This window comes from Bos taurus, chromosome 4, assembly GCF_002263795.3.
Source record: "Bos taurus isolate L1 Dominette 01449 registration number 42190680 breed Hereford chromosome 4, ARS-UCD2.0, whole genome shotgun sequence".
Lineage (NCBI taxonomy): Eukaryota > Metazoa > Chordata > Mammalia > Artiodactyla > Bovidae > Bos > Bos taurus.
This window is the reverse complement of record NC_037331.1, coordinates 62,116,369-62,142,832: the sequence shown is the minus strand read 5'-3', so window position 1 is coordinate 62,142,832 and position 26,464 is coordinate 62,116,369. Positions and strand designations below refer to the sequence as shown.

The following is a 26,464-nucleotide window of genomic DNA, read 5'->3' as shown; positions in this document are numbered from 1 at the left end:
TTTATTGCAGGCGGATTCTTTACCACTGGGTCACCAGGGAAGCCCCTGGGTGCAGATTACACCATGTCATATTAGGTGTGATATCATGTGAAAAATGAGGAAGGAAGGGAAAGAAAATGACACTCATTGAGCCTCTGATAATTTTAAAACACTGTGTATAGCACTTTAAAGGTTGTCACATTTGATCCCTAAAAAACTCTTAAGTTTGCATTATTAACTTGATTTGATGGTCTAAACTAAGACCCAGTCTTTTAGTGGGTTCTGGCTGCTATGATAGAGCACCACAACACAGAGCAGGTGACTTGCAAACAACAGAAATATATTTCTCACAGTACTGGGGCCTAGAAGTCTGAAATCAGGTTGCCAGTTCAGTTGGGTGGGGCCTCCCTGGTGGCTCAGTGGTAAAGAATCTGCCTGCAATGCAGGAGATGTGGGTTTGACCTCTAAGTTGGGAAGATCCCCTGGAGGAGGAAATGACAATCCACTCCAGTATTCTTGCCTGGGAAAGAATACTGAGGAACTTGGAGGGCTACGGTCCATGGGGTCGCAAAGGAGTAGGACATGAATTAGCAACAAGCATGAGCAGGAGCACGGTTGGGTGAGGGCTCTCTTCCAGGTTGCAGACTTCTCCTTGTAGCCTCACACGACAAAAATGTCATGAGAATTCTGTGGGGATATCCTCTTACAAGGGCATTAATGCCACTCATGAAGATGCAACCCTCCATATGACCTAAGCACCTCCCCAAAGTCCCATATCCTTATAACACCATATTGGACAGTAGGATTTCAACATATAAATTTGGGGAGGAGGGACACAATTCTTCCTGTTTCACTCAGTGTATTAGTTATCTATTTCTGGGTAACATATTATTATTTTAAGTCACCAGGTTCATGATAATTTATCTCTTAATGGGTTCGGGTTGCTTTAACTTACTATCTCACAGCTTCTGTGGGTCAGAGTCTGGACATGGTTTAACTAGGTCCTCTGCTTAGGTGTCTGCCAGGGCTGAGGTGTTATCAGAGGCTCAAGTAAGGAAGGATTTTCCTCCAAGTTTCCCTGGACTTCTGGCAGAATTGATTTCCTGGGGCTAAAGGACTCACAAAAGCTTGCTTCTTCAAAGCTAGCAATGCACTAGAGACACTAGCAAGACAGATCCTGCACACTTATGTAATCATAGACATCCCATCACTTTCACCCCAAAGCACTGATAAGCAAGTCACAGGTCTGGCCATATCTGACATGTTCACATCTGACAGTGATGTGAACACCTGAGGCAGGAATTATGGAGTCAAGGAAAGCCTGTCAAGGCCATACAACCAGCAAATAATAGAGCTAGTTACAAATCTAAATTTTTCTGACCCCAGACCCTGTGTTTGGATTCCAGTCTCAGCTGTACCTCTGACCATCTGAATTATCTTGGAGAAATCACTTAATTTCACCCAGTCCAAGGCTCCTGACTTAAAAAAAAGAAGCGGTTGCCATCTATTGTGACTCTGTAATCAGGAAGGATGGGGGGCAGACCATGGTTGAAAGACCCTTGCCTCCACATCTCACACCTGGGGGACTGGAGTGGTCCTCAGAGTGAGGACCCACCAGCCACTTTAATACTATCTTTGGTCCTTTCCACAGTGTCATCTATGCCATTGTGATCAGAACTATTTGGGTCAAAAGCAAAGCCTATGAGACAGTGATTTCCAACTGCTCAGGTAAGTCTTTTATCTGCATTACCAAATCTTTAGCTAATTTTGCTTCTGCAGAGGTTTTTCTCTAGCAAACATGAGCTGGGGTTTTACAGTTATAACAAGCCTGTTGTTATATCAGAGACCAGCTGGCACATCAGACCCCCCAAAAGCTGTTTCAGGCAGGCTTTGCCTTCTCCACATGGCTCTCCCAAAATCTGAGGAAGGAGGACTTTGGGTCTGGCTAAGCTGTGCCAGCAGAGCCCCTTGAAACAGCTCTAAGCCAGGGTCTGAGGGTAACCCTATCCTGGTGGGTTTGCAGAGAGGCACCCAAGAGGACTCTGGTATGAAAAGAGAGGACCGTGTAGGGAGGAGGCCACACATTCAGCAAAACATGAGGACAGACATTTCTGCTTGGCTTAAATTTACAGAAAAACTGTCATCTAACCACAAAACAGTCCTGGGCCCTAGGACAGTCAAGGCAGAATACATGCCCTCCCCATGGTTTGAGCATACCCCACACAGCAGAACAAGCCCAAGACTGCCTGCTACAGCCCTTCCCCAAATCCCATTTCAGCAACCTTACTGCTGAGCACCACCTGCACAATAGGTGCTGAAACTTGGAGGCCCATCTGCTTCCCAGGCAGACACCGCTGGGCCTCTGACAACAACCTGAAGAGAACACAGCACACAAACATGCCCGAGAGAGAAGAGAACGTCTCCTGGGTGTCTAGTTACTATAAAATGGCTAGTTCTGAAAAAGGAGACCATGGAGTTTCCATGGACCAAGACCACACATATATATTCATTTTGCAAAAATTATCATCCATCTTTTACAAATGGAAATCATATTAATTTTAAATTATACATATCTATATAGATATATCATTGCATTGTCTGGGTAGGTTTTTGATTGAGTTGTCACTTAACAGAGTTCATGATCCTAGTTTGACAGCTCAAGTGAGGTAGGACCAGAGGGTTTTGGAAAGCCCAGAGCTCTAGGTTGGAGGGGAAACACAGGGAAAAGGAGGGTATTTTAGTGTGCTCAAGCTGCCATAACAATATACCACAGCAAGTGGCTTAAACAATAAATTTATTTTATCACAGTTCTAGAGACTGGAAACCCAAGATCGAGGTACCAGTCAATTCTGTTCCTGGTAAGAGCTCTCTTCTTGGATTGCAGATGGGCTTGCTGGCTTCTTGCTATCTACTCACAAAGCAGAGAGGAGAGACAGAAATCTTTCTACTGTCTCTTCTTATAAGGGCACTAATTCCATCATAAGATTCCTGTTCTCATCTAACTATTTCCCAAAGGCCCCATCTGCAAAAATTAATACCATCACATTGGGGGGTTAAGTCTTCAACTTATGAATTTTGTGATGACACAAATACACAGGGCATAACAGGGGAAGAGTCAGGGGAAAAAGTGAGAAGAGAGAGAGACACTGGAAATAAACACACACCAACCAAATGAGAATAGACAAAGGCTATTTAGTCAAAGCTTGCTATAGCAAGGGAATCAGCCACCATCACTTGTCTTTTGACAGAAACACAAAAGCAGTCAGAGGAGTGGTAAAGCCTCAGATGTGCCCTGATTGGGGGCTGTTGTCATGGGGAAGCTGTAAGTGTGCTGATCAAAAGCACAGCATCCTGTGTGATGGGTTAGGCATGCATATTTGGCTTTCTCTGGTTGATTTTAAGTTGACAATAGGGGCAAAAATTGAAGAGCTATCAGTCAGTAGTCAAGTCTTGGGTATTTGTGGTAGACTGTTCCAGGAGGTATTATTCAGTTTATGGACTCTGAGTTAGAAACAGTGGTCTGACTTTCTACGAGTCTGACTTGCACAGAGTAGGTTGGTTTCCTTGACTGGTTACTGTAGATAATGGGTTGGTTTCCTGGGTTGGTTGCTGCAGAGTGTGGGTCAAAGTTCCATCTTAAATATGATCTGGCTACTGTCCATTTGTTTGCTTAGTCTGTCAACACAGACTGACAAGACAGACAGTGCATCTACCGTCAGTTGTCAGTAATGCCTAACGCGGCTCCTGACCCCTCTCCTCATTCCGCAGGCACGGTCCCGGGATGAAGGAGTTAGGCCTTGTAATTCTGACTTGTATTTTCCTCTCCTCAGCCAAGTTGACTGAAAAGGAATATTAAGGTGGTTATTGTTCTTGAGAGGCGCATGAGAAGGCACAAAGCCTTCTGCAGCTGTGCTCAGTCAGCCACTTCTGGGTCCTTTCCATACTTTACCTCCCTGAATCCTTACACAGCTCTGTAAGGTGGTATCATCATCTCTCTCTTACACATGGAAGACGGGCTCAAAAATTTGCTTGTTTTCATAGGTAGCTCATGATATATCAGCCTATGTTTTCTCTTCCACATCAGGCTGCCTCTCAGAAGAAAGAACATTATAGAAAGGAAGGTGGTGAATGACTGAAAAAGGCTCAATTTTTAAATTTTTTTTTAATTATAAAACTCAAACTCAGGATTGTTGGCATGGCTGTCACCCGCCAGCCTCTCTGCTGAGCTCTGCCTTCAGAGCACTCTTCCAGAATCATCTCCCGAAGTGTTTTGATGTATTTAAAAATCTAAAAGATGACCTAATTTTGCTTAAGTAGGCTGAGGTCTTCCTGTACTTTCAGATTTAAATCAGATTGGTTTAAACCCTTGTCTGTGATTTCTGCCAGTTCCAGGAGACTGGTGTGTCCTCTTTCACTGTCCCTCTGAGCTCTCACCCCACGGTCTCACCTCCAACAGCTCGTCTGTTCCCTCTGCTCTTGATCCAATGAATCATGGAATCCATCTTGTTTCCTTAGGCTTGAAGTGATGAAGAGTTTCCACATTCTGTCAGCTACCCACCACTTTCGGGATCTCCCACTTTTATCTCAGCAGGCCTTTCACATCTGTGATTACCCTGTCTCTCTCCAGAGTCCCCCAAATCTCCCTGCTACTCAATTTTCTAGTTCCTGCACTCTTAGATTCCCCCATCCTCCAGTCCCTGAGATTTTATAAAGCTGCCAAGATATCCATTTTCCACTGATATACAGTATGCCTCTCCTCTCCAAAGGTGGAAATGGCTACAATCAGTTTTTATTCTCTAGTACAAGTTTATATGTCCATCATATCAATTTTTTATTTGTCTATATCTTTGTATCAGCATCACTGACCCTTTTCTGGAATGAGGAGCAGAGAGTAGTTCCAAAAATCCTGTGTACTTTCTGTATCTTATTCATAAGCAGGTCGATTGTCAATCTCATTAGAGCCAAGTAACTCCAGAGTTGGCTAGGAAAAAGGTTTCCACTGGTTTTAGTATTCCAGGATTACTGCCCATCAACAAGGGGAAATAAGCAATGATTAGTGTGAACAGAAGCTAACTTTGTAAACAAGGCTGCACAATTCAAGTTTCAGAATCATTCTTCTTCCTGGCAAGTATGTCTATTTTCTCTCCCTCAAGTCTGACAGAAAGGAAAAGAAATAACTATTTAATAAATGATCTACAGACTTTCCCCAAAACAAGTGCTTGGCAGGCGAGAGGTAGAGAATATGAGGTTTCCAATCCTGTAGGTTATCCTTTATAAATGAGCTTGCTTTGGATGCCCAGGGATGTTTACTCTTATAAAACAGAACATTTACTGCCTGTGGGCAGGAGATAGAAGAGGTGCACCCATGAAATGGACAAAGTGTAACATATCTGGATATAACTGCATCTGGCCAATATGACTTGGAAGATATGATGTGACCCATGCTATAGCCAAAGTACATGTTTCCAGTTAAATGGGGCAGAACAAGCTGAAGAAAAAAGTTTCTGATTAGGAGCAATTGGGTTAAAGTCCTGATCACTTCCAGCTAAATAAACTTAAAATAAGCACTTTAAGTACTTTTCTTTATCAGTACGTGAGAGTGAAATGGCTTTTCTGCAAACAACTACCTTCAACAAAAGGCAAAAAAAAAAAAAGTTGTTTAGCCACTAAGTCAGGTCTGACTCTTGCAACTCCTATGTATATACTGGAGCCTGCCAGACTCCTCTGTCCATGGGATTTCCCAAGCAAGAATAATGGAGTGGGTTGCCATTTCCTTTTCCACGTGGAAAAAAAAAAATATATATATATATATATAATAAATGAAACATATATATATAGCATGTTTGTGGATAGCAAGATTCAGTTCTATAAAGATGTCTATTCTCCTCAAATGATTCACAGATTGATATAGTTAAAATCAAAATTCAAATGGGATGTTTTCTTAAGCTTGATAAGCCAATTTAAAAACATACATGGAAATTTCAAGAGTCAAGAAAAGCCAGGAAGACAGTTCTGGAGAATTACAACAAGGTAGTAAAAGTGTTAGTAGCTCAGTCGTGCCTGACTCTTTGCGACTCTCAGCCCACCAAACTCCTCTGTCCATTAGATTTTCCAGGCAAGGACACTGCAGTGGGGTTACCATTTCCTTCTCCAGGGGATCTTCCCAACCCAAGGATCAAACCCAGGTCTCCTGCACTGCAGGCAGATTCTTTACTGACTGAGCTACAAGGGAAGCCCAAGGTAGTAAAGGTTTAATGTATAAACACTGATTTATCATAAAGTTAGAGTGACTAATAGAGTATGGTATAGACACAATTCAATAGGAAAAAAAAAAAAAAAGCTCCCAAAGAGACCCACACATATAATATAAGCACTTGATACACGACAGAAGATCATAGGGTAATCAATTAATTGGATCTTCACCTCAATTCATCAATTCAGTTCAGTTCAGTTCAGTCGCTCAGTTGTGTCTGACTCTTTGTGACCCCATGAATCGCAGCACGCCAGGCCTCCCTGTCCATCACCAACTCCCGGAGTTCACCCAGACTCACGTCCATCGAGTCAGTGATTCCATCCAGCCATCTCATCCTCTGTCGTCCCCTTCTCCTCCTGCCCCCAATCCCTCCCAGCATCAGAGTCTTTTCCAATGAGTCAACTCTTCACAGGAGGTGGCCAAAGTACTGGAGTTTCAGCTTTAGCATCATTCCCTCCAAAGAAATCCAGGGCTGATCTCCTTCAGAATGGACTGGTTGGATCTCCTTGTAGTCCAAGGGACTCTCAAGAGTCTTCTCCAACACCACAGTTTAAAAGCATCAATTCTTCGGTGCTCAGCCTTCTTCACAGTCCAACTCTCACATCCATACATGACCACAGGAAAAACCATAGCCTTGATTAGACGAACCTGTGTTGGCAAAGTAATGTCTCTGCTTTTGAATATGCTATCTAGGTTGGTCATAACTTTCATTCCAAGGAGTAAGCGTCTTTTAATTTCATGGCTGCAGTCACCATCTGCAGTGATTTTGGAGCCCCCAAAAATAAAGTCTGACACTGTTTCCACTGTTTCCCCATCTATTTCCCATGAAGTGATGGGACCGGATGCCATGATCTTCATTTTCTGAATGTTGAGCTTTAAGCCACATTTTTCACTCTCCACTTTCACTTTCATCAAGAGGCTCTTTAGTTCCTCTTCACTTTCTGCCATAAGGGTGGTGTCATCTGCATATCTGAGGTTATTGATATTTCTCCCAGCAATCTTGATTCCAGCTTGTGTTTCTTCCAGTCCAGCATTTCTCATGATGTACTCTGCATATAAGTTAAATAAGCAGGGTGACAATATACAGCCTTGACATACTCCTTTTCCTATTTGGAACCAATCTGTTGTTCCATGTCCAGTTCTAACTATTGCTTCCTGACCTGCATACAAATTTCTCAAGAGGCAGATCAGGTGGTCTGGTATTCCCATCTGTTTCAGAATTTTCCACAGTTTATTGTGATCCACACAGTCAAAGGCTTTGGCATAGTCAATAAAGCAGAAATAGATCTTTTTCTGGAACTCTCTTGCTTTTTTGATGATCCAGCGGATGTTGGCAATTTGATCTCTGGTTCCTCTGCCCTTTCTAAAACCAGCTTGAACATCAGGAAGTTCACGGTTCACATATTGCTGAAGCCTGGCTTGGAGAATTTTGAGCATTACTTTACTAGGGTGTGAGATGAGTGCAATTGTGTGGTAGTTTGAGCATTCTTTGGCATTGCCTTTCTTTGGGATTGGAATGAAAACTGACCTTTTCCAGTCCTGTGGCCACTGCTGAGTTTTCCAAATTTGCTGGCATATTGAGGGCAGCACTTTCACAGCATCATCTTTCAGGATTTGGAATAGCTTAACTGGAATTCCATCACCTCCACTAGCTTTGTTCGTAGTGATGCTTTCTAAGGCCCACTCGACTTCACATTCCAGGATGTCTGGCTCTAGGTCAGTGATCACACCATCATGATTATCTGGGTCATGAAGATCTTTTTTGTACAGTTCTTCTGTGTATTCTTGCCACCTCTTCTTAATATCTTCTGCTTCTGTTAGGTCCATACCATTTCTGTCCTTTATCAAGCCCATCTTTGCATGAAATGTTCCCTTGGTATCTCTAATTTTCTTGAAGAGATCTCTAGTCTTTCCCATTCTGTTGTTTTCCTCTATTTCTTTGCATTGATCGCTGAGGAAGGCTTTCTTATCTCTACTTGCTATTCTTTGGAACTCTGCATTCAGATGCTTATATCTTTCCTTTTCTCCTTTGCTTTTTGCTTCTCTTCTTTTCACAGCTATTTGTAAGGACTTCCCAGACAGCCATTTTGCTTTTTTGCATTTCTTTTCCATGGGGATGGTCTTGATCCCTGTCTCCTGTACAGTGTCATGAACCTCAATCCACAGTTCATCAGGCACTCTACTTATCAGATCTAGGCCCTTAAATCTATTTCTCACTTCCACTGTATAATCATAAGGGATTTGATTTAGGTCATACCTGAATGGTCTAGTGGTTTTCCCTACTTTCTTCAATTTAAGTCTGAATTTGGCAATAAGGAGTTGATGGTCTGAGCCACAGTCAGCTCCTGGTCTTGTTTTTGCTGAATGTATAGAGCTTCTCCATCTTTGGCTGCAAAGAATATAATTAAATACCAGGGAAATTTGAAACTTAGATGTGAAATGTAAGACTTTAAAATTTCTTTAAAGACAATGAAGGATGTTATCTTTATGACACTGGAATAAGAAAGGATTTCTTAAACAAGAGACAAGATGCATTAAACCAAAAAAGTGATAAATAAATTTGACTCTATTTATATTTAAAAGTCAAGCCAAAAAGTAGGAGAAGCTATTTGCAATACATTATCTAGGAAAAGATTAGTATCTAGAATGTATGAATAATTCTTAAGATTCAATAAAAATATTTTTTAAAATGATACATAGAAGAAAAATGAGGAAGACACAAATACATTTCGTAAGAGGGAAAAGAGAAATAGCCAAAAACAAGGTTCTCAACCTCACTGATACATGAGGAAAGTATACATTTAAACTTCAACTAGGTATAATTTGTCAGTCACAGGACTGGTAAAGTTTTAAAATCTGGTATTTCTAAGTATTAACAAAGATATAAACCTCATGGTTTATCTAGCAATATCATTCCTAAAAATCTTAGTAGACTTCTGACTTATTTGCTTCCAGTCAGCTTCACCAGCAACCATATCCACACAATCTTTCTGAAAATAATTCTCAGGTCTGACTAGTTTCTTTGCTTCCTCATTCAGTCCCCTAGAATAGAAGCTAGCTTGAGGTCATCTGAAACAGTAGGTGGGAGGCCACATCCTCAGTCTGCCTTTCCTCTCAGGAATGATCCTGAATGGGTCATTGCTGGTGTAAACTTCTCTTACAACTGAATTTGGATACTGGCTTCATTGGCATAAGATGTGCACAGTCAAAAGGTGTACACGTTTGCTTTAGCAGTCCGTTTGCATTTTCAATTTGCATTGGGCCATACAAAGTATGTACTTGGTGCTATGAAGACAAGAAACAATAAGATTCCAAAATTTAAGGGGCTTCCTGTGGTAAAGAATCCATGAAATGGGTTTGATCTCTGGTCCAGGAAGATCCTACATGCCATGTGGCAGCTAACCCTGTGTGCCACAACTATTGAGCCCGTGCTCTAAAGTGCAGAGGTCACAACTATTGAGCCCACGTGCTGCAACTACTGAAGCCCAGTGCCCTAGAGACCATGCTCTGCTATAAGAGAAATGACTGCAATGCGAAGCCCAGGCACCACAACCACAGAGTATCCTCTACTCCCCGCCACTAGAAAAAGCCCAAGTCCAGCAGTGAATACCCAGCATAGCGAAAAAATAAATAAAATTTTTTTTAAAGTTTCCAAATTTTAGGACTTTCCCTAACTTCCTTCATTTTTGTTCATACTCCAACCAACTCTTGTCTGAGTTCATCTCTTTTTTCCTAATACTTTGCTAAACACAGCCGGTGGCAATCAACACACACTATTAACATTCTGTTTACCAACTGAGATAGTTAATTTTCTGTGTCAACTTGATTGTGCTAGCAAGATAGCTGGATAAAACGTTATTTCTAAGTGTGTCTAGAGGGCATTCCTGGAAGCATGTGAATCTGCACACTAAGTAAAGAAGGCAGGCCTCACCAATGACAGTGAGAATCATCCAATCCACTGAGGGCCAGAATAGAACTAAAAGCAAAGGAAGGGCAAATTTGCTTGAGCTGGGACATCCATCTTGTCCTACTCTCTTCCTGGGACCTAAGACTAGGACAAAGATTTACACTATTGGGTGCCTGATTCTCCAGCGTTTTGACTTAGATGTACATCATCGTCTCTCCTGGTTTTCATGTTTTTGGATTTGGGCTGAATTAGACCATCAGACCTCTTGGTTCTGCAGACAGCAGATTATGGAATTTAGCCTTCATAACTGCATGAGTCAATTTCTATAATAAATTTCCACATATACATGGATATAGCTACCGATAGAGACATACATGGTCTCTTTCTCTGGAGAATCCTAACTCTATACCACCTTTGTACTCTCCCTGGGGGTCCAGTCTCAGTCAGCACACAACCTGCCTTCCCTTTATAACACTTCTAGCCAGTGCATCTCTACCGTCCCAGCTTTCCCTATCGGTCTCCTCACTACCTGCTCCCTGCCTAGAGGCCAATGCTGCATGCTGTAGGTTTGCATTATGACAGCACTGCATGTGAAGCTTCAATCTCTGCTTTAGTTAAGGAAGCACTAGCAGCTATATTAGAGAAAGCCTCAAATATAGTAACCTTAACAAAAGAGAAATTTGTTTCTTCTTCAGTTAAAGTCAGTTAAAGTCGAATTGACAGTAAAGGTCAACGGGAAAGACACACAGTCATTCAGAAACTCAAAATGACAATGCTGCTACTCTTTACCAAATGGCTACTAAGGTATGGCTTAGCATCAGTATCCAGCAGATTGGGGATGAGGGAAGACAGCACGAAGGATTACTCAGGGAGTTTATCGGAGCCAGGCCTGAGTTCTCTCCATGTTCCTTATAGGCAGAACTTAATCATGTGACTACCCCCAGCTGAAAGGAAAACTAAGATCATGGCATCCGGTCCCATCACTTCATGGCAAATAGATGGGGAAACAATGGAAACAGTGATAGATTTTATTTTCTTGGGCTCCAAAATCACTGTGGATGGCGACTGCAGCCATGAAATTAAAAGACGCTTGCTCCTTGGAAGAAAAGCTATGACCAACCTAGACAGCCTATTAAAAAGCAGAGACATTATTTTGCCGACAAAGGTCCATCTAGTCAAAACCATAGTTTTTCCAGTGGTCATGTATGGATGTGAGAGTTGGATCATAAATAAAACTGAGCACCAAGGAATTGATGCTTTTGAACTGTGGTGTTGGAGAAGACTCTTGAGAGTCCCTTGGACTGCAAGGAGATCAAACCAGTTAATCCTAAAGGAAATCAGTCCTGAAGATTCATTGGAAAGACTGATGCTGAGCTGAAGCTCCAATACTTCGGCCACCTGATGCGAAGAGCTGACTCATTAGAAAAGACCCTGATGCTGGGAAAGACTGAAGGCAGGAGGAGAAGGGGACCACAGAGGATGAGATGGTTGGATGGCATCACCGACTTGATGGACATGAGTTTGATGAACATGTAGTCCATGGGGTTACAAAGAGTCAGACACGACTGAGTGAGTGAACTGAAATGAACAACCCCTGCTGAAAAGGAGGCTGGGAAATGTCATCTCTCTGTGGGCCTTGGGGGCAAAGGAAAGAATTTGGTGGATAGCTAACCTGTCTGCCACAATTATTTTGGGTCTGCCAGGGTTCCTGGTTCCACCTGAACTGAGGAGCTGAGGAATAGACAAGGCTGTGAGTTAGGTGAGTTAGGTCATACTTCCTTGTATCTATGACCTTCTGTTTTAAAAAAAGAAAACACACACAAGGAAAGGAAGTGGAGGTGGCCAAAGTTCTGAGCTAAGTAGATGAGACATAATGTGCTAAAAATAGTTCACATTAAGTTTATGTTCATAAGGAGGTCATCAATGATCAGAAATTAAAAATAAATTATAAGTTCAAAATTTTTGGAAATCAGACATAATTGTTAAAATGTTCAATTTTTTAAATTAATCTGAAATACATGAAGTTACCAACATATGAAAAAATAATGACTTTAAAATATTATCAGGTAGATTCCTTATTAACAAACAAATCACCTGGACTCTTGTAGGTCTACTTATGCCTACCCTCAGCCCCAACCAGACAGGAAGAAATTCTGCTTCATTTAAAATCTCAGAAAAAAAAAAATAAAAAATAAAATCTCAGGACATCAGTGTTCCCCCTTCAGAGGCTCAGCCCACAAAAAAAAAAGGGGAGGGGGGTTACCAGGGGCTCTGCAAGTGGCATGAAGCATGGGAAAGGAAAGGAACAGCGACAGGCCACTTCGGATTCATCCTTGAACTAAGACAGCCCAAGGCAGCATCCTGCTTCCAGTCCAAAATCTAATCCACCCACTGCCTCTAGGCTACCCCCTATTAATGCACAGTGACAGCTGAATTTAACTGCTTTTCACTCCTGCTCAGCCCCAAGGCCTGAGGGGAAATAATCCTTTTATCTCCCAATAAAGGAGAATTACTGGGATTTTGCAGCTCATCTCACTTTGAAGAGCCATCTCCAGGAGCTAGAGGTTTTGCATTTCCTAGAGTGGTCAGATTAAAGACGCTTTTCACTGATCTCATTGGGAGATGGAATGGTAGGAGTTGATTATATTGTCACCCAGTTGCCCTGTGGAAAGTACTGCAAGTTTCCATTTTAAACAGATTTCAGAGCACAAATGTCATTCTCAAAAAGTTTTTCTGAAAAACTAAGTCTTCAGAGCCATGCTGTTTAGGAGCCAGCTGTTACACCAGCAAATGGAGATACTTTGAAAAGACATGATTTGATCTGCTGTCTTTTTTACTTGCCCCCATGGCTATAATCCCATCCTGATAATTATCTGATGTATATAAATTCTATATACAGATAATATTCAATAGTAGCCTATCTAAATATAGTAATAAGTATTCCCAGGTGATCCAGAGGTAAAGAATCCGCCTATCAAGCAGGAGGCTTGGGAAAATCCCCCGGAGAAGGAGTTGGCAACCCTCTCCAGTATTCTTGCCTGGAGAATCCCATGGACAGAGGAGACTGGTGGGCTACAATCCATGGGGTCACAGAAGAGTTGGATATAACAGAGTGACTAGACAACAACAACAAATGTAGTAATATTTTCTGTTCACTTCCATAAAGGCAGCTCATTCCTCCTGAAATACTGTTAAAATCTCATTCATCCCAACTAATAAGGAAATTGACATTCTCGCTATGGGGCTTGGCACCTTGAATACATTATTTTATTTTAATCTTCAAGACAACTCTGTGAATTAGGTGTTTTATGCTTCATTTTTGAAAGTGGGAAACTGACGCTGGGAACAGTAGGCAATTTGCATGACACCACTAGTAAGCTGTGCAGCTTGAGTGTGTATTCAGGTTTGATCTTGAAGTCTGTATCCTTCCCAAGATACTACTTTGGAAATCAGGGCTTCAACCTTGGCACTGTCAGTATTTTGAACTAGATAATTCTTCTTTTGTGGGGGACTGTCCTGTGCATTGAAGGATACTTAGCAGCATTCCTGGTCTCTGCCCACTAGATGCCTGGAACACCCACCCCAACCATTGTGACAATCAAAAATGTGTCCAATCATAACCCCAGGGGTAATATTTCCCCACCTAAAAACCACTGCTATAAACACTCCTGAAGTATTTTCTCCCTTATACCACTGAAATTTTGTGCTTCTGTGAAATGCACGGAACAATCTGAAGGCCCTAATAGTGCCTAAGAGTGGCCTCCCAGGGTAGACATCAAGAAATAAAAATCAGTTATATAATTAAATATAGCATTTCAGTTCACTGCACAGAAAAACCCCTTATTCCTATTATTCCTGCTAACAGCTTGTCTTCTCCAATGAGTAAGCGTTCAAACTGTGAAAACAGACAGAAGCTTCGATGACTTGCAGCTGCCTCAGAAACTCAGCCCAAACTCCTCAGGGAGACATTCAAGGTCTTCCTACTTTGGCCTCAGTCCTTCTCCCCACCCTCAAACCAGCGTCCTTTCTGGCTCCAGCCAAGCGAGATGACTCACCAAGATTCTAACACTTCCTACATGTTCTCATTTCCCCGTCTTGGCTGAGGACTTCCCCTCTGCTTCAGGCATCTTTCCCAATCCTACGCCCCCACCCCCAGCTTGGCCTTGGGGATTTCCGCCTCTGCCTTGTGGCCACCTCTGCATTACAGTGGGGGAATGGCTTCTTTCTTCGTTCATACTTGGTTTTTGGTTTTAGTCTCTCTCATCTCACCCAGCCTCATGCTGAGTGATCTTTCCTGCTGGATTGAAAGTTCCCAGAGAAGAGGAACTCTATTTTAGCCTGTTTTGTTCAGTCCTTATCGCTTGGTTGGTTGGGCTGGATTGGATTGCAGACAGGGTAGAATAAATAGTGCAAAGGTAAATTTCACACCAGTTTCCATGAGGATTTAAATACATTTCAAACATGACATCTGAAGGTGTAGTGAGGACCAGTGAGCATGGTAGCTGGGCTCTAGGGTAGTCCTATCTCGTATGACTTAGGTGTGCCTGGGTGAGCCTCTGATCTCGGCCACCACTAGGCTTGTGTCCCTTGAGCCTTAATCAGTGGCACTCACCTGAGGGTGTGTGGGGCTGGCCTTCTGTCCATGCCTGTCCCTCACTGAGGGTCTGCTTATGTCCAGAGGGAGGGCATTTTTTCCCAACTTTCACAAAGGTACCAAGAGGGCTGGTAGAAGCCATGATAGTAAAAAACTCTCTCACAGCTTCAAGGTACCCTGCGTCAAATGCCTCCATTCCCAAATGTGCCATTTAACGACTCCTTCTACTAAGAACTACTGCACTGAATTCTGCCCGTACTAATCAGTCATTTGTTTTACCACCACTCCTTGACTAGAGACGAGTTTATATTAATTCATTCAATAAATATTAATTAATCATTCACTAGTTTAGAGGATACAGGAGTGAGGAAAACAAAGTCTCTGTCTCCATCAAGCTTACATTCTAGTGGATTCCTAAATTTAATCCTTACATGTTTAGTATCAAACAACCCACATAAGATTAAAGTTATAACGAGGCTCTTATTTGGAACAGGTTTTATTATATCTCTGGCTTGAGCTTTTGTTGAGAGTGGGATTTCTGAGTTACATGAGTAAGTTCATCTGGGGTAAGATTTCTAGGAAAACTGCTTTGTCCTAGGTTGCTGAGGGGACAAGACCAATGTCTCAGCGTCGCCCACTGTGGTCACCTGGCTCATTCCAGATTCAGTTGATTCAGGGCATCTAGCCAAGTCTCTTGAGAGTCTGGATGTCCCAATGCATTTGCATTTTACATTAAGCTGCTAACTGAGCAGTTTCTAGCATCCAGCCCATTTACTCTGAATATCTCAAAGGTTAGGGCGGGAGACGGGGGGTTCCTCCTGGGCATAGGTGAGGAGGATCTAGGTGGTCCCATGACAACTGTGGGTCTAACCTACAATGTTCCTATTGGCAGTAGCAGGACTTCACTTTATGGTTCGCTTTTTGCATCTGCAGATGGAAAGCTGTGCACCAGTTACAACCGAGGGCTCATCTCAAAGGCAAAGATCAAGGCCATCAAGTATAGTATTGTCATCATTCTTGGTAAGCAACATCCCTCCTCGTGTTGTAAAACTGTGGACATTCCAATAACAAATTTGTACCTGGGACCTGGTGACACAAAGAAAAAATCTGTCTATGAGAACTTCTGCCTTTTCCCAATTAGAAAGGAATATGTGTGTGGAGCTTATCAGTGTCACTGCAGCTCCCTCACGGGCCAATATTTGGTTTCCTATATCTATCTTTATGAATATTGTTGTTCAACACAGCCATGGGATGCATAATGTGGAGGAAAAACCTAATTAAGACATTACTAGCTGAAGCTGATGCTCACCATCATCTAGTTGACCCAGTTGCTTTTCTGAAGGCATACACTCCCCAGAGCTGAAGTTCAACAACCAAGGAAGACAGAAGCAGCATTCCATTTCTTTGGATATTTAATTTCAAGGTCACCATAAATTCTTCCCTAATGGATGCCTTATCTTCCCTGCTCGCTCCTGTCATTTTCCCTTTCTTTTTGTTTTTTTGGTCTCTCTACTCTTAAGACCCATAAAGTCACCTCGTCCAAGAAAAAAAGGTATTTCTAGAGCACCTAATATATGTCAGATTGGTGTTATATTCTTTGTCATTCCCAAACCTTCAAAACTTCCTCCCCCTTTTGTCCCCTCAGTTAATGGCCCTGATTCTTATTTCACAAGGAAAACACTCTTCCCAGAACAGAACTTCCTCATTCACCTGTCTTGATATCCGTGGACCTACCTGCATCTCTGCCTTTTCTCCTATTACTATGGATAAACTATCTCTGCTCCTTAATCCAAAATGCACTTGAGCTATCCCATTCCTCCCTGTGCCTGCGAACTCAAGAATTCTCTTCCTGCAATCATCTCCTCTCCCCCACAGATATCCCCCTTGACTGGATCATATGCACATACACACACTGTAACAGCTCCCTCTATAAACTCCCCAGTAACAGACCCTCTTCTTTAACACTCTCCTTTCTAGCAGACCTCCTTCCCTTTTCATCTCTCATTCTCTGGAGCCTATTTCTATTAGCTTTCTTTCCTATTACTCTAGTACAGGCATACTTATCAAGGTAACCACAGCCAACAAAATGCCAGATGTCAATACTCAGTCTTGAGTTGATTTCCAAACAACATTTTCTCAGTTCTTCTTTGGAACACGTCCTTTGCTTAGAAATTATATCTATGATTTCTACTTGAAATTTTTTTATAATTCTACTTGAAATTTTTATTTATGATAAGCTTAGCATACTCAACATGAAAAACCAGAAGCCTCAGCATGCTTTCTTATCTCCTGCAAGTTTACTCATCCTCCTGTGTTCCCAAGTTTAGTAAATGACTTCATCTTTCATCCACACCAAAAACCTAAGGGTCATCTGTCTGTCATTATTCTACTTCTCTTCCACGCCACATATCTAGTCTATCAGTAAGGCACAGAAATTTTACCTACAAAAGAAATCTCAAAATCAACCATTTTTCAGCATCTATACAATTATTTCCTTGATCTAAGCTCCTACCAACTTCTGCCTGGAACACTGGAACTGCAACTGATCTTCTCTTAATCCTTCTCTGTAAAGCAGATAATGTGATCTTTTTAAAAATGTTAATCATACACTATCACTACCCTGCAAACTCACCTATGGATTCCCATTACACTGGAATAAAATCTTACTTTTTCCCACGTCTTACACAGTGTGTGTGATCTGTCCTCCAGCCAAGTATCCAGCCCCATGCCCCTGTTCTCTTCCTTGCCCATTCTATGTATAACAGGCACACTGGTTTTCTTGCTCTTTCTTCAAATGTCAACTTCTTCATACCTTGCAATATTTCCCACCTGAAATGCCCCACCTTCAGATGGTGGCATGGCTTATCCATGCCATGGCTTAACATCATCTTGCTTTCCAACAATACACCACCTCTTCAGAAAGGCCTCCTTGGCAAGTCTTAAATGTCTCTCCTATAGTCTTTATCCTACTTTATTTTTTCTTCATATTTCTACTTCCACTTGACAGTATAGGGTATATATTGATCTGCTTATTGTCTATCTCCCCTGCTGGCAAAATCCCCACAAGCAATGACTTTCACTTTTGTTTTCCTTACATTATCTCCAAGGGCTTATAGGGTCCATGCACACTGTGCTTAATTAATATCTGTTGAAAGAACAAATGGGGATATGCATGAAGGAAAAGATTTGTGCCATTCCCTTTTTTACTTAGCTCAAAATACTACCCCTCCCTACCCACCTTGTGGTTCTTAAGAGCTCTGGGAGCATAGCTCTCATGTTAGGTCTGCTAGTACATTAAGTCACCAGAACTGTCCATCTCACCTTTCTAAAATGCATCTGCAAAATACCAAACAGACCACATGCCGTGTGACTTCGCCAGGAGAATACACTCACAAAACAACATTGCAGGCAGACCTGGGGATAGAGCACATACCACCCACTGGGGCTCAGAATCCTTTCCCAGAAGCTTCTGAAGTAGATCAGAGATTATCTGCTTTCCCAGACAATCAGGAGCATGATACACATTCCCTGGATGTTGAGTCAGGAAGCATATCTTATATATGTGTTTCAGAGCCAGTACAGCCTTTTATAATCAGGAGCCATATACATAAGCACTGGATTCCCTCTAGTCAGAGAGCAAGAAAGTCCACAAGGAGGTCAGCCATGTCAGTGATCCAATCAGACCAAAATGCCCCTTCCTACAACAAATATTTTGTAATGCCCCTCTACCACTCTGAAATGAAATGTATACAAAAACCTATGAACCTAACATAATTCTTAACAGAGCAACGTATAACATAAAGAGAGACTAGGAAGAAAATAATTGATAACAAAATAATATAGATTTCAATATATAAATACTTGGATATAGTCCTTAGTAGAATAAAGAAGTAATAATAGTTACAAATGCAAACCAATGCAGGTGTGTTTTCATGGAGACATAAAAAATAAAGCAGTATTGCTGTCAGTGACTTTATTTTCCCAGTAGGTGAACAAATCCTGCTAAAGTTCCAAATTAAACAAAGTAATCTTTCCTCTATTTGCAAGGGAATTGGACTTCTGGAAAACTCAGTATTTATTTAAAATATTGTGGTCATATATAAAATAGAATCAGGTTTTTAGACTGGGGTCATTATAAACAGATTCTCTGCTCCATAAATGTCCAAATGGGCATTTGAAGGATGTATGAGACGTGGGTGGGGCTGGCTGCATGATGCAGGGGGACAGGTATCCCTAGGAAAACCAGAACCAACACACAGCACACACAAATATATGCACACGTGTTTTCAAAATTCCCCAAACAGAAGCTCTGCCCCTTCATGCCCCAGAACTACTATCTGCGCCAATGCCCGGCTTTACCACCAGAGCCCAGAATGTTCAGTGGTCTTTGTGTTACAACTGTTCCCTTTTAACAGATTGTCAAGGTCAAGGAGGGAAAAAAAACATGTGTCAGTCAAAGAGTTATGGCGACAAGCTGATTCCTGCAGTCAGATGGCAAAGGAAGCCTGACTTCCCTGAGGAAAAAGCCTATGACTGAGAAAGCGAAGAAAGAGAGTGGAGAGGATGGGGCAAGAAAGTAAGAGAGAGCACATGTGGGTTCCAGTCAACCCCAAGAAGGTTTATCTCTATGGTATTAATCTGTGTTCTCCAGAGAAATTATATATATATATATACATACACACATACATACCTATATATATATATTAAGATATTTATTGTAAACAATTGGCTCATTTGACTGTGAAGCTGAAAAGTCCCCAGATCTCCAGATCCAGGAGAGCTAACGGTGTCGTCTCAGTCTGAGTCAAAGTATGCAGGCCAAAGAGGATCAAAGTCTTAGCCAGAAGACAGTCAAGCAAACAGAGTGACTCCTCTCTCACTCACCTTTTTTATTGTATTCAAACCTATGGATAGATCACTGGCCACCCACACTGGGGAGGACAACTTACTTTTCATAATCTACAAATTCAAATGTTAATCTCATTCAGAAATACTCTAAAAACACAGAAATAATCAGAAGTAATGATTAACAAAAAAATTTGGCATGCTATGACCTAGTCAAGGTGGCACATAAAATTGGCCATCGCACTCTGGGTCTCCATTTCTCATCTCCTTCCTCTGAGGATTTGGATGCAAGCAGAATCAGGGTCTCACGCATACTAATGCACTTGGTAAGGGGTATATAATGTGGGTGTTGCCTGGAAAGGCTGACTTGGAAATGGAAAATAAAATTGAGAATCTTGTGACTTAGCCAGGCTGTGTTTTGAAACACTAGATATCACCCCTTCCCCTCGCCTACCCCAAAACAGGAGTCACTATAAAGTGCTCCTTGTTCTGTCTTTTACCATAGAGTCTCCAAAGGGATTTGCTGAATTTTTTTTCGCACTGTGTAGAATGAGAGGCTGAGGCCATGCTGAACAGCTCCCAGCCTTTCAAGGATCACTGCAGTAGTTAAATCAGACCCTCCCTTTACAAATAGAGAAGCTCCAGCAAATTTACTCAACTTTAGAAATGCGTCTGTGGGATGTAATGTATGTATGTGTGAGTGTGTGTGTGTGTGTGTGTTTAAGTAAACATGACATTAATATGAACACACACAACTGTTCTAAATATTTCTGAGATCCCAGGTGGTAAGGAGCCTCCTCATTGAAGCTCCACTCAGGGCCAACACGGAGGGCCCCCTGGGCTGTGGGCTGCTACAGGGCTAATGGTTCTCTTCTCCCCAGCCTTCATCTGCTGTTGGAGTCCCTACTTCCTCTTCGACATTTTGGACAATTTCAGCCTCCTTCCAAACACTAAGGAGCGTTTCTACGCCTCTGTGATCATTCAGAACCTGCCTGCCTTGAACAGTGCCATCAACCCCCTCATCTACTGTGTTTTCAGCAACTCCATATGCTTCCCCTGCAGGTAAGGGGCATTCATACACGGGGAAGCCCTCTGCACTCACCTCCAACCTGTGTCTTCCTCATGCTAGAGCTCCCGGGCGGGTTATAGATGAGAAACTGAGAGTCAAAAAGTTCCCGCTAGTGTGACAGATTCAAATTCAGGCCCCCCAGCCATGGCTCATGCTTTCTCTTATACCACATCACCTCCTATAGCAATCATCCTAATCGAGTCACATATAGACGATCCTTATTTTCATTTAAAGCTTCTCCCCATGAGTTGCCTCAATACAATGCCATGGAGATAGCAGGACACAAAGAATTATCATTTTACAGATAAACAAATTAAGGCTCACACGTTAAGTAACATTATTGAGATTATATGAATAATTAGTTACAGATCTGAAATTAGATCCTTCCCACAATGACTCAGTCTGCTGTTTTTCAGCTGTTTTACTGTACAATCTACAGGGGGTAGGTGGAAAAATCCTTAGGGGATGGAATTGTACTAGAATTGTTTCAGGCTTGGGTTTGATGCCCTCTGTTGAATCTGTCTTCCATCAGTTGACAAGATCTTTCAAGTCCTTCTAGAATTATGGATGTATGGTAGCATTTCTCAGTGATCCTAAACGTCACTGATACGTTAGAATGGCTACCATCCCTCACCTGCCTTGCCTCTGGCCTCTCACCCATCAGCCCCTCCCTGCCCTCCCCTTTCCTCTTGTCTCCATGATGGAATTGCAGAATGGTTACAGGCTTGGGTTTGATGCTGCCATTGTTGATTCATAGCTACATGCGACCTAGGGAAAATTATTTAACTTCCATAAACCTCCATTTCCTCACAAGTAAAAGGCGGGTAATAGCAATAGCAGTGCCTACATCTTAGCCAGTGATGTCTCTGTCACTGGGCTCTGGTGCTGATCTGTAGGAAGGAGGGCTGTGAGTGGTGGGGAAGTATGGTGAGGGCTATTACATTAAAAGTGCTTAGCACAATGCCTGATCCTTAATAAGTTCTCCACAAGTGTTAGCTCCTGAACAGTTAAATTATTCAGGACAAATGATTTTTCCTCTTTGTTCTTTCTTTAGGGAGCAAAGATCACGGGATTCCAGAATGACATGTCGGGAGAGAACTGAGAAGCATGAGATGCAGGTTCTGTCCAAGCCAGAATTCATGTAGATCATGGGGCAGTGGTAGCACTGGGCTGAGCCCCATCAACTCTCCTGGGTTCCCATTAGCACCTTGGGCCTCTGCCCTGTACCTTTATCACTTGGGGGATGCACAAGGCAAACACTAAAAAGTGTGTGTCACCTGCCTCAGCAAGTATTGGCCAATAGGAAGTTACAAACTATTCACACCAGCCAGGAAAGATACCCCTTCTTTCCCTACCACTCCTAGCTGCCCTTCTCGCTGTCAGCACCAGAATCAATGGACAGAGACGTTGCTGGCCTGGGGCCCAGGCTTGGGCAAACAGAGGGAATTGACTAACAAAGCATGTTTGTACATGTTCTTATAATTACAATTTAAGAAGTAAATAAAAGGCTTACCTGGGCCTAGATTTTCCTCCCATTTTTGGAATCAAGTTTCAGTAGCTGTGGCCAAAGAGATGTTTGTCCTCGAAATGTCAACAAATAATAAATTCATCTCCAGGCATTGAGGCTTTGTGTCTCTTCTGCAGATGGCCATGGTTGGCAGATGGATGTGTTGGCAGCAGCCAGCCTCACGGTCCCATTGTATCAACAGATGATTTGCAGAAAGAACATAAGTGCTGGCCCTCCAGAGCAAAATCGAAATTGAGGGGTACTTTATCTGGTAGGAAAAGAAACAGCGCAAAAAGTCATGGGGCTCTGACCTCCAGGCTCTGAGAGGTGGCACCTGGGTCTCACACATGTCTTTCTGGCTCTCTGAAGGCTCCTCCCTTTGCATTCCACATTTAGGCCACTCTGGGTTCCATGTCTCATACCTCAGGGACACTTCTCTGTCTATAGTTGGGAGCTGAACGCCTGTGGCTTTTCCAGGCATGATGTTTCTGTAATATCTTTATCATTTTTGCACATTTTAGCTATTGTCTATCTAACACCTTGGCTGGGAAGCACTCGTGGGCCTTATTTTGACAAGCCTGGAGTTTGATATATATAAGCATAATCCAAGTGAAATATGACTAAATGTTTTCTAATCAATTTTTGCCATCAGATTTTTCCATAAGTGGAAGTGGAATAATTTAATTTGATTATATATACATCCCCACCCACAGTTCTAGGATGCGCGTGAGCTCCTTATTTTTAGCCTCACATACATTCTTGACATTAAAATCTCCTTGGCAAAATCCTCCTTCCCAAAATTATCCTGAGCTTAAGTCTTTTTTCGTCTACTGCTAGTGGAGTTATTATTTTAATAGCACTCCATTCCTCATTATGGTGTCAACCCAAAGACTTCATGCTTAAGGTCACAGTGGCAATTTTCCCATAAACTCTCTTTTCAATTCCATCTGACCTTAAGAAACGTATCTCTTAGGTAGAAAGCAGACTCCTCAGTTACCATCTATCTTAGAATTACTTTCTGAATTTGAGGAGCCTGAAAAATCTAGTTGTACATCTACAGAACAGTATTGAAGGCTGCCTTCCTTTCTGTCCAACCAGCTAAATGTGAGCAAACCTGGAAGCTTTGAGTGGTTGAGAAGTGCTTTTTGACATTTCACTTTAAATCAAGATGTGCTACAGAAGACCCACATAATCATTGCTAAGATAACTGTCTGCATGGGAGCCAATTAACAGTGCAAAATCTGGTGGCTGCCCTTCCTACATGGCAAAATGGGAGGCCTGGGTTCTTTTGACAGATGCTTTCAACCTCTGTCAAGCTCTGGTCTGAGAAAGGCATTACATGCCTACCTCATCCATCAATAGACCCAGAAAGTTAAGGAGAGAGTCAAGTGAGGGGCTTTGTGGGCTTTAAAACCTGTGAATGTGATTTTGTAGTTATTGTAGCGCTGAGACTCCTATTCCCAGTGAAGACTGGAGATCAGTAAGATAATGGTACAGGCTGCTGCAAGACAAGCTGCCAGTACAATGAAACTTGCTTCATATTGGTGAGGACTTTGGGGTCCTCCTTTTCATGTATTTTCTGAGCTTGAGGAAACATGATTTAAATACTAAGGAATGCTGGTAATAGTTTCATAGTCTTATGACCTTGGAACAAATTATTTAATGTTTCTGAGCATCACTGTCTCATCTGTAAAATAGGAACAAAATAAGGCTGGAGCAGAGAGTCTTGTGGGTTCTTTACAGATATAGGTGCTGAGATTATAATGGCTTAAATTAAATCCATAGAGTCATAGCTTCTGGAATTTCTTCCCCAGGGAGGCAATGATTGTATGACTCATGGCCACGTTGTTTGCTCTTTAGAAGGTGTAATTTCTCCATCTATCACCATGAAGTCAGAGAAACATCATTTCCCACTTGGGAAATACAGTTTGAACTCTTGGAGAAAATGAGCAGCTTAGTGTTGTGATGTCATTTTTATAGCCTTGGACACCGAAGTGGGGCCAGAGAAGCCAGCAGAGTGATATATAAAATTAAGATGCTTACTTCCTACACCAAGATGTCACAGACACTTATGATTGCATTATCACTTAGCTTCAGGCATAGGCAAAAATTTAGGATAATAAGGATAGATGTGTTTAATATATTTAGCCATGCTAGAGAAAATAAGTGTCTCCACTTTACTGAACTAAATTAAATATGAATGGTAAAAACTTTGCTTCCAGGGATTGTATTGAGCATAATTTAACGGAAGTTTAATTTTGCCAAGCAACATTTCCCATACCTTTTAAATGGCTTTAATTTGTGATTAATGATGAGAAAAAAGTATCCCTTCTCAACCAAACACACAGCTTAAACTTGCTTCCCCACATCATTATGACAACTCTAGACATCCATATACAGAAAGGACTTTGCCTCTTCCTTTTGCATCCACAGTGTCGGAAGGGACCACAAGCCTGCATCTGGTGGGGAAACAGGAAGACAAAATTATATTTAGCAGGAAATAGAGCAGCTCTACTCTTCTAGAGTCATCTTAAGTGAGCTACAGGCCTTATGGCAACTATACTTTTTTTACGGTCATATGACTATACCTCACTACAGCCAGCAAATTTGGGAAACTCAGTAGTGGCCACAGGACTGGAAAGGTCAGTTTTCATTCCAATCCCAAAGAAAGGCAATGCCAAAGAATGCTCAAACTACCACACAATTGCCCTCATCTCACACACTAGCAAAGTAATGCTCAAAATTCTCCAAGCTAGGCTTCAACAATTCATGAACCATGAATTTCCAGATGTTCAAGCTGGATTAATAAAAGACAGAGGAACCAGAAATAAAATTGCCAACATCTGCTGGATCATCAAAAAAGCATGAGAGTTCCAGAAAAACATCTACTTCTGCTTTATTGACTATGCCAAAGCCTTTGACTGTGTGGATCACAACAAACTGTGGAAAATTCTTCAAGAGATGGGAATACCAGACCACCTGATCTGCCTCCTGAGAAATCTGTATGCAGGTCAGGAAGCAACAGTTAGAACTGGACATGAAACAACCGACTGGTTCCAAATAGGAAAAGGAGTATGTCAAGGCTGTATATTGTCACCCTGCTTATTTAACTTATATGCAGAGTACATCATCAGAAATGCTGGGCTGGAAGAAGCACAAGCTGGAATCAAGATTGCCGGGAGACATATCAATAGCCTCAGATATGCAGATGACACCACCCTTATGGCAGAAAGTGAAGAGGAACTAAAAAGCTTCTTGATGAAAGTGAAAGAGGAGAGTGAAAAAATTGGCTTAAAGCTCAACATTCAGAAAACAAAGATTATGGCATCCGGTCCCATCACTTCATGGGAAATAGATGAGGAAACAGTGGAAACAGTGTCAGACTTTATTTTTGGGGGGCTCCAAAATCACTGCAGACAGTGACTGCAGCCATGAAATTAAAACACTTACTCCTTGGAAGGAAAGTTATGACCAATCTACATAGCATATTCAAAAGCAGAGACATTACTTTGCCAACAAAGGTCCATCTAGTCAAGGCTATGGTTTTTCCTATGGTCATGTATGGATATGAGAGTTGGACTATGAAGAAAGTTGAGCACTAAAGAATTGATGCTTTTGAACTGTGTTGTTGGAGAAGACTCTTGAGAGTCCCTTGGACTGCAAGGAGATCCAACCAGTCCATCCTAAAGGAGATCAGTCCTGGATGTTCATTGGAAGGACTGATGCTAAAGGTGAAAGTCTAGGCTATGGTTTTTCCTGTGGTCATGTTTGGATGTGAGAGTTGGACTATGAAGAAAGCTGAGCGCCGAAGAATTGATGCTTTTGAACTGTGTTGTTGGAGAAGACTCTTGAGAGTCCCTTGGACTGCAAGGAGATCCAACCAGTCTCATCCTCAAGGAGATCAGTCCTGGGTGTTCACTGGAAGGACTGATGCTAAAGGTGAAACTCCAATACTTTAGCCACCTCATGTGAAGAGTTGAGTCACTGGAAAAGACCCTGATGCTGGGAGGGATTGGGGGTGGGAAGAGAAGGGGACGACAGAGGATGAGATGGCTGGATGGCATCCCTGACTCAATGCATGTGAATCTGAGTGAACTCCGGGAATTGGTGATGGACAGGGAGGCCTGGCATGCTGCGATTCATGGGGTCGCAAAGAGTTGGACACGACTGAGTGACTGAACTGAAATGAACAGTGTTTCTTGCAGTTTTTCAATTGCATTTGACTGAAAGTAGATAGTCCTGTTCAGGGGCCAATCTCCTCACTTTTGGAAACCTGAAAAACACAAGCCTCATTTCTCTGCAGCTGCATT

General features: G+C 42.1%; 1 protein-coding gene and 1 long non-coding RNA gene across 2 annotated transcripts in view; one reads left to right on the top strand and one right to left on the bottom strand.

The window, feature by feature from the left end:
• NPSR1 (neuropeptide S receptor 1) overlaps positions 1 to 22,124 on the top strand; it is a 153,931-nt gene extending 131,807 nt beyond the window's left edge. Inside the window, exons 6-9 of the mRNA NM_001192977.2 lie at positions 1,631 to 1,707; positions 15,667 to 15,753; positions 20,460 to 20,640; positions 21,702 to 22,124. Of these exons, the coding sequence (NP_001179906.1) occupies positions 1,631 to 1,707; positions 15,667 to 15,753; positions 20,460 to 20,640; positions 21,702 to 21,792 (436 nt within the window). The 3' untranslated portion in view covers positions 21,793 to 22,124. The remainder of the gene's footprint in view (positions 1 to 1,630; positions 1,708 to 15,666; positions 15,754 to 20,459; positions 20,641 to 21,701) is intronic.
• LOC132345103 (uncharacterized) overlaps positions 22,109 to 26,464 on the bottom strand; it is a 45,834-nt gene continuing 41,478 nt past the window's right edge. The window contains exons 2-3 of the long non-coding RNA XR_009494235.1: positions 24,436 to 24,613; positions 22,109 to 22,422 (exon numbers count right to left, since the gene is read on the bottom strand). This is a non-coding gene — a long non-coding RNA (uncharacterized lncRNA). The remainder of the gene's footprint in view (positions 22,423 to 24,435; positions 24,614 to 26,464) is intronic.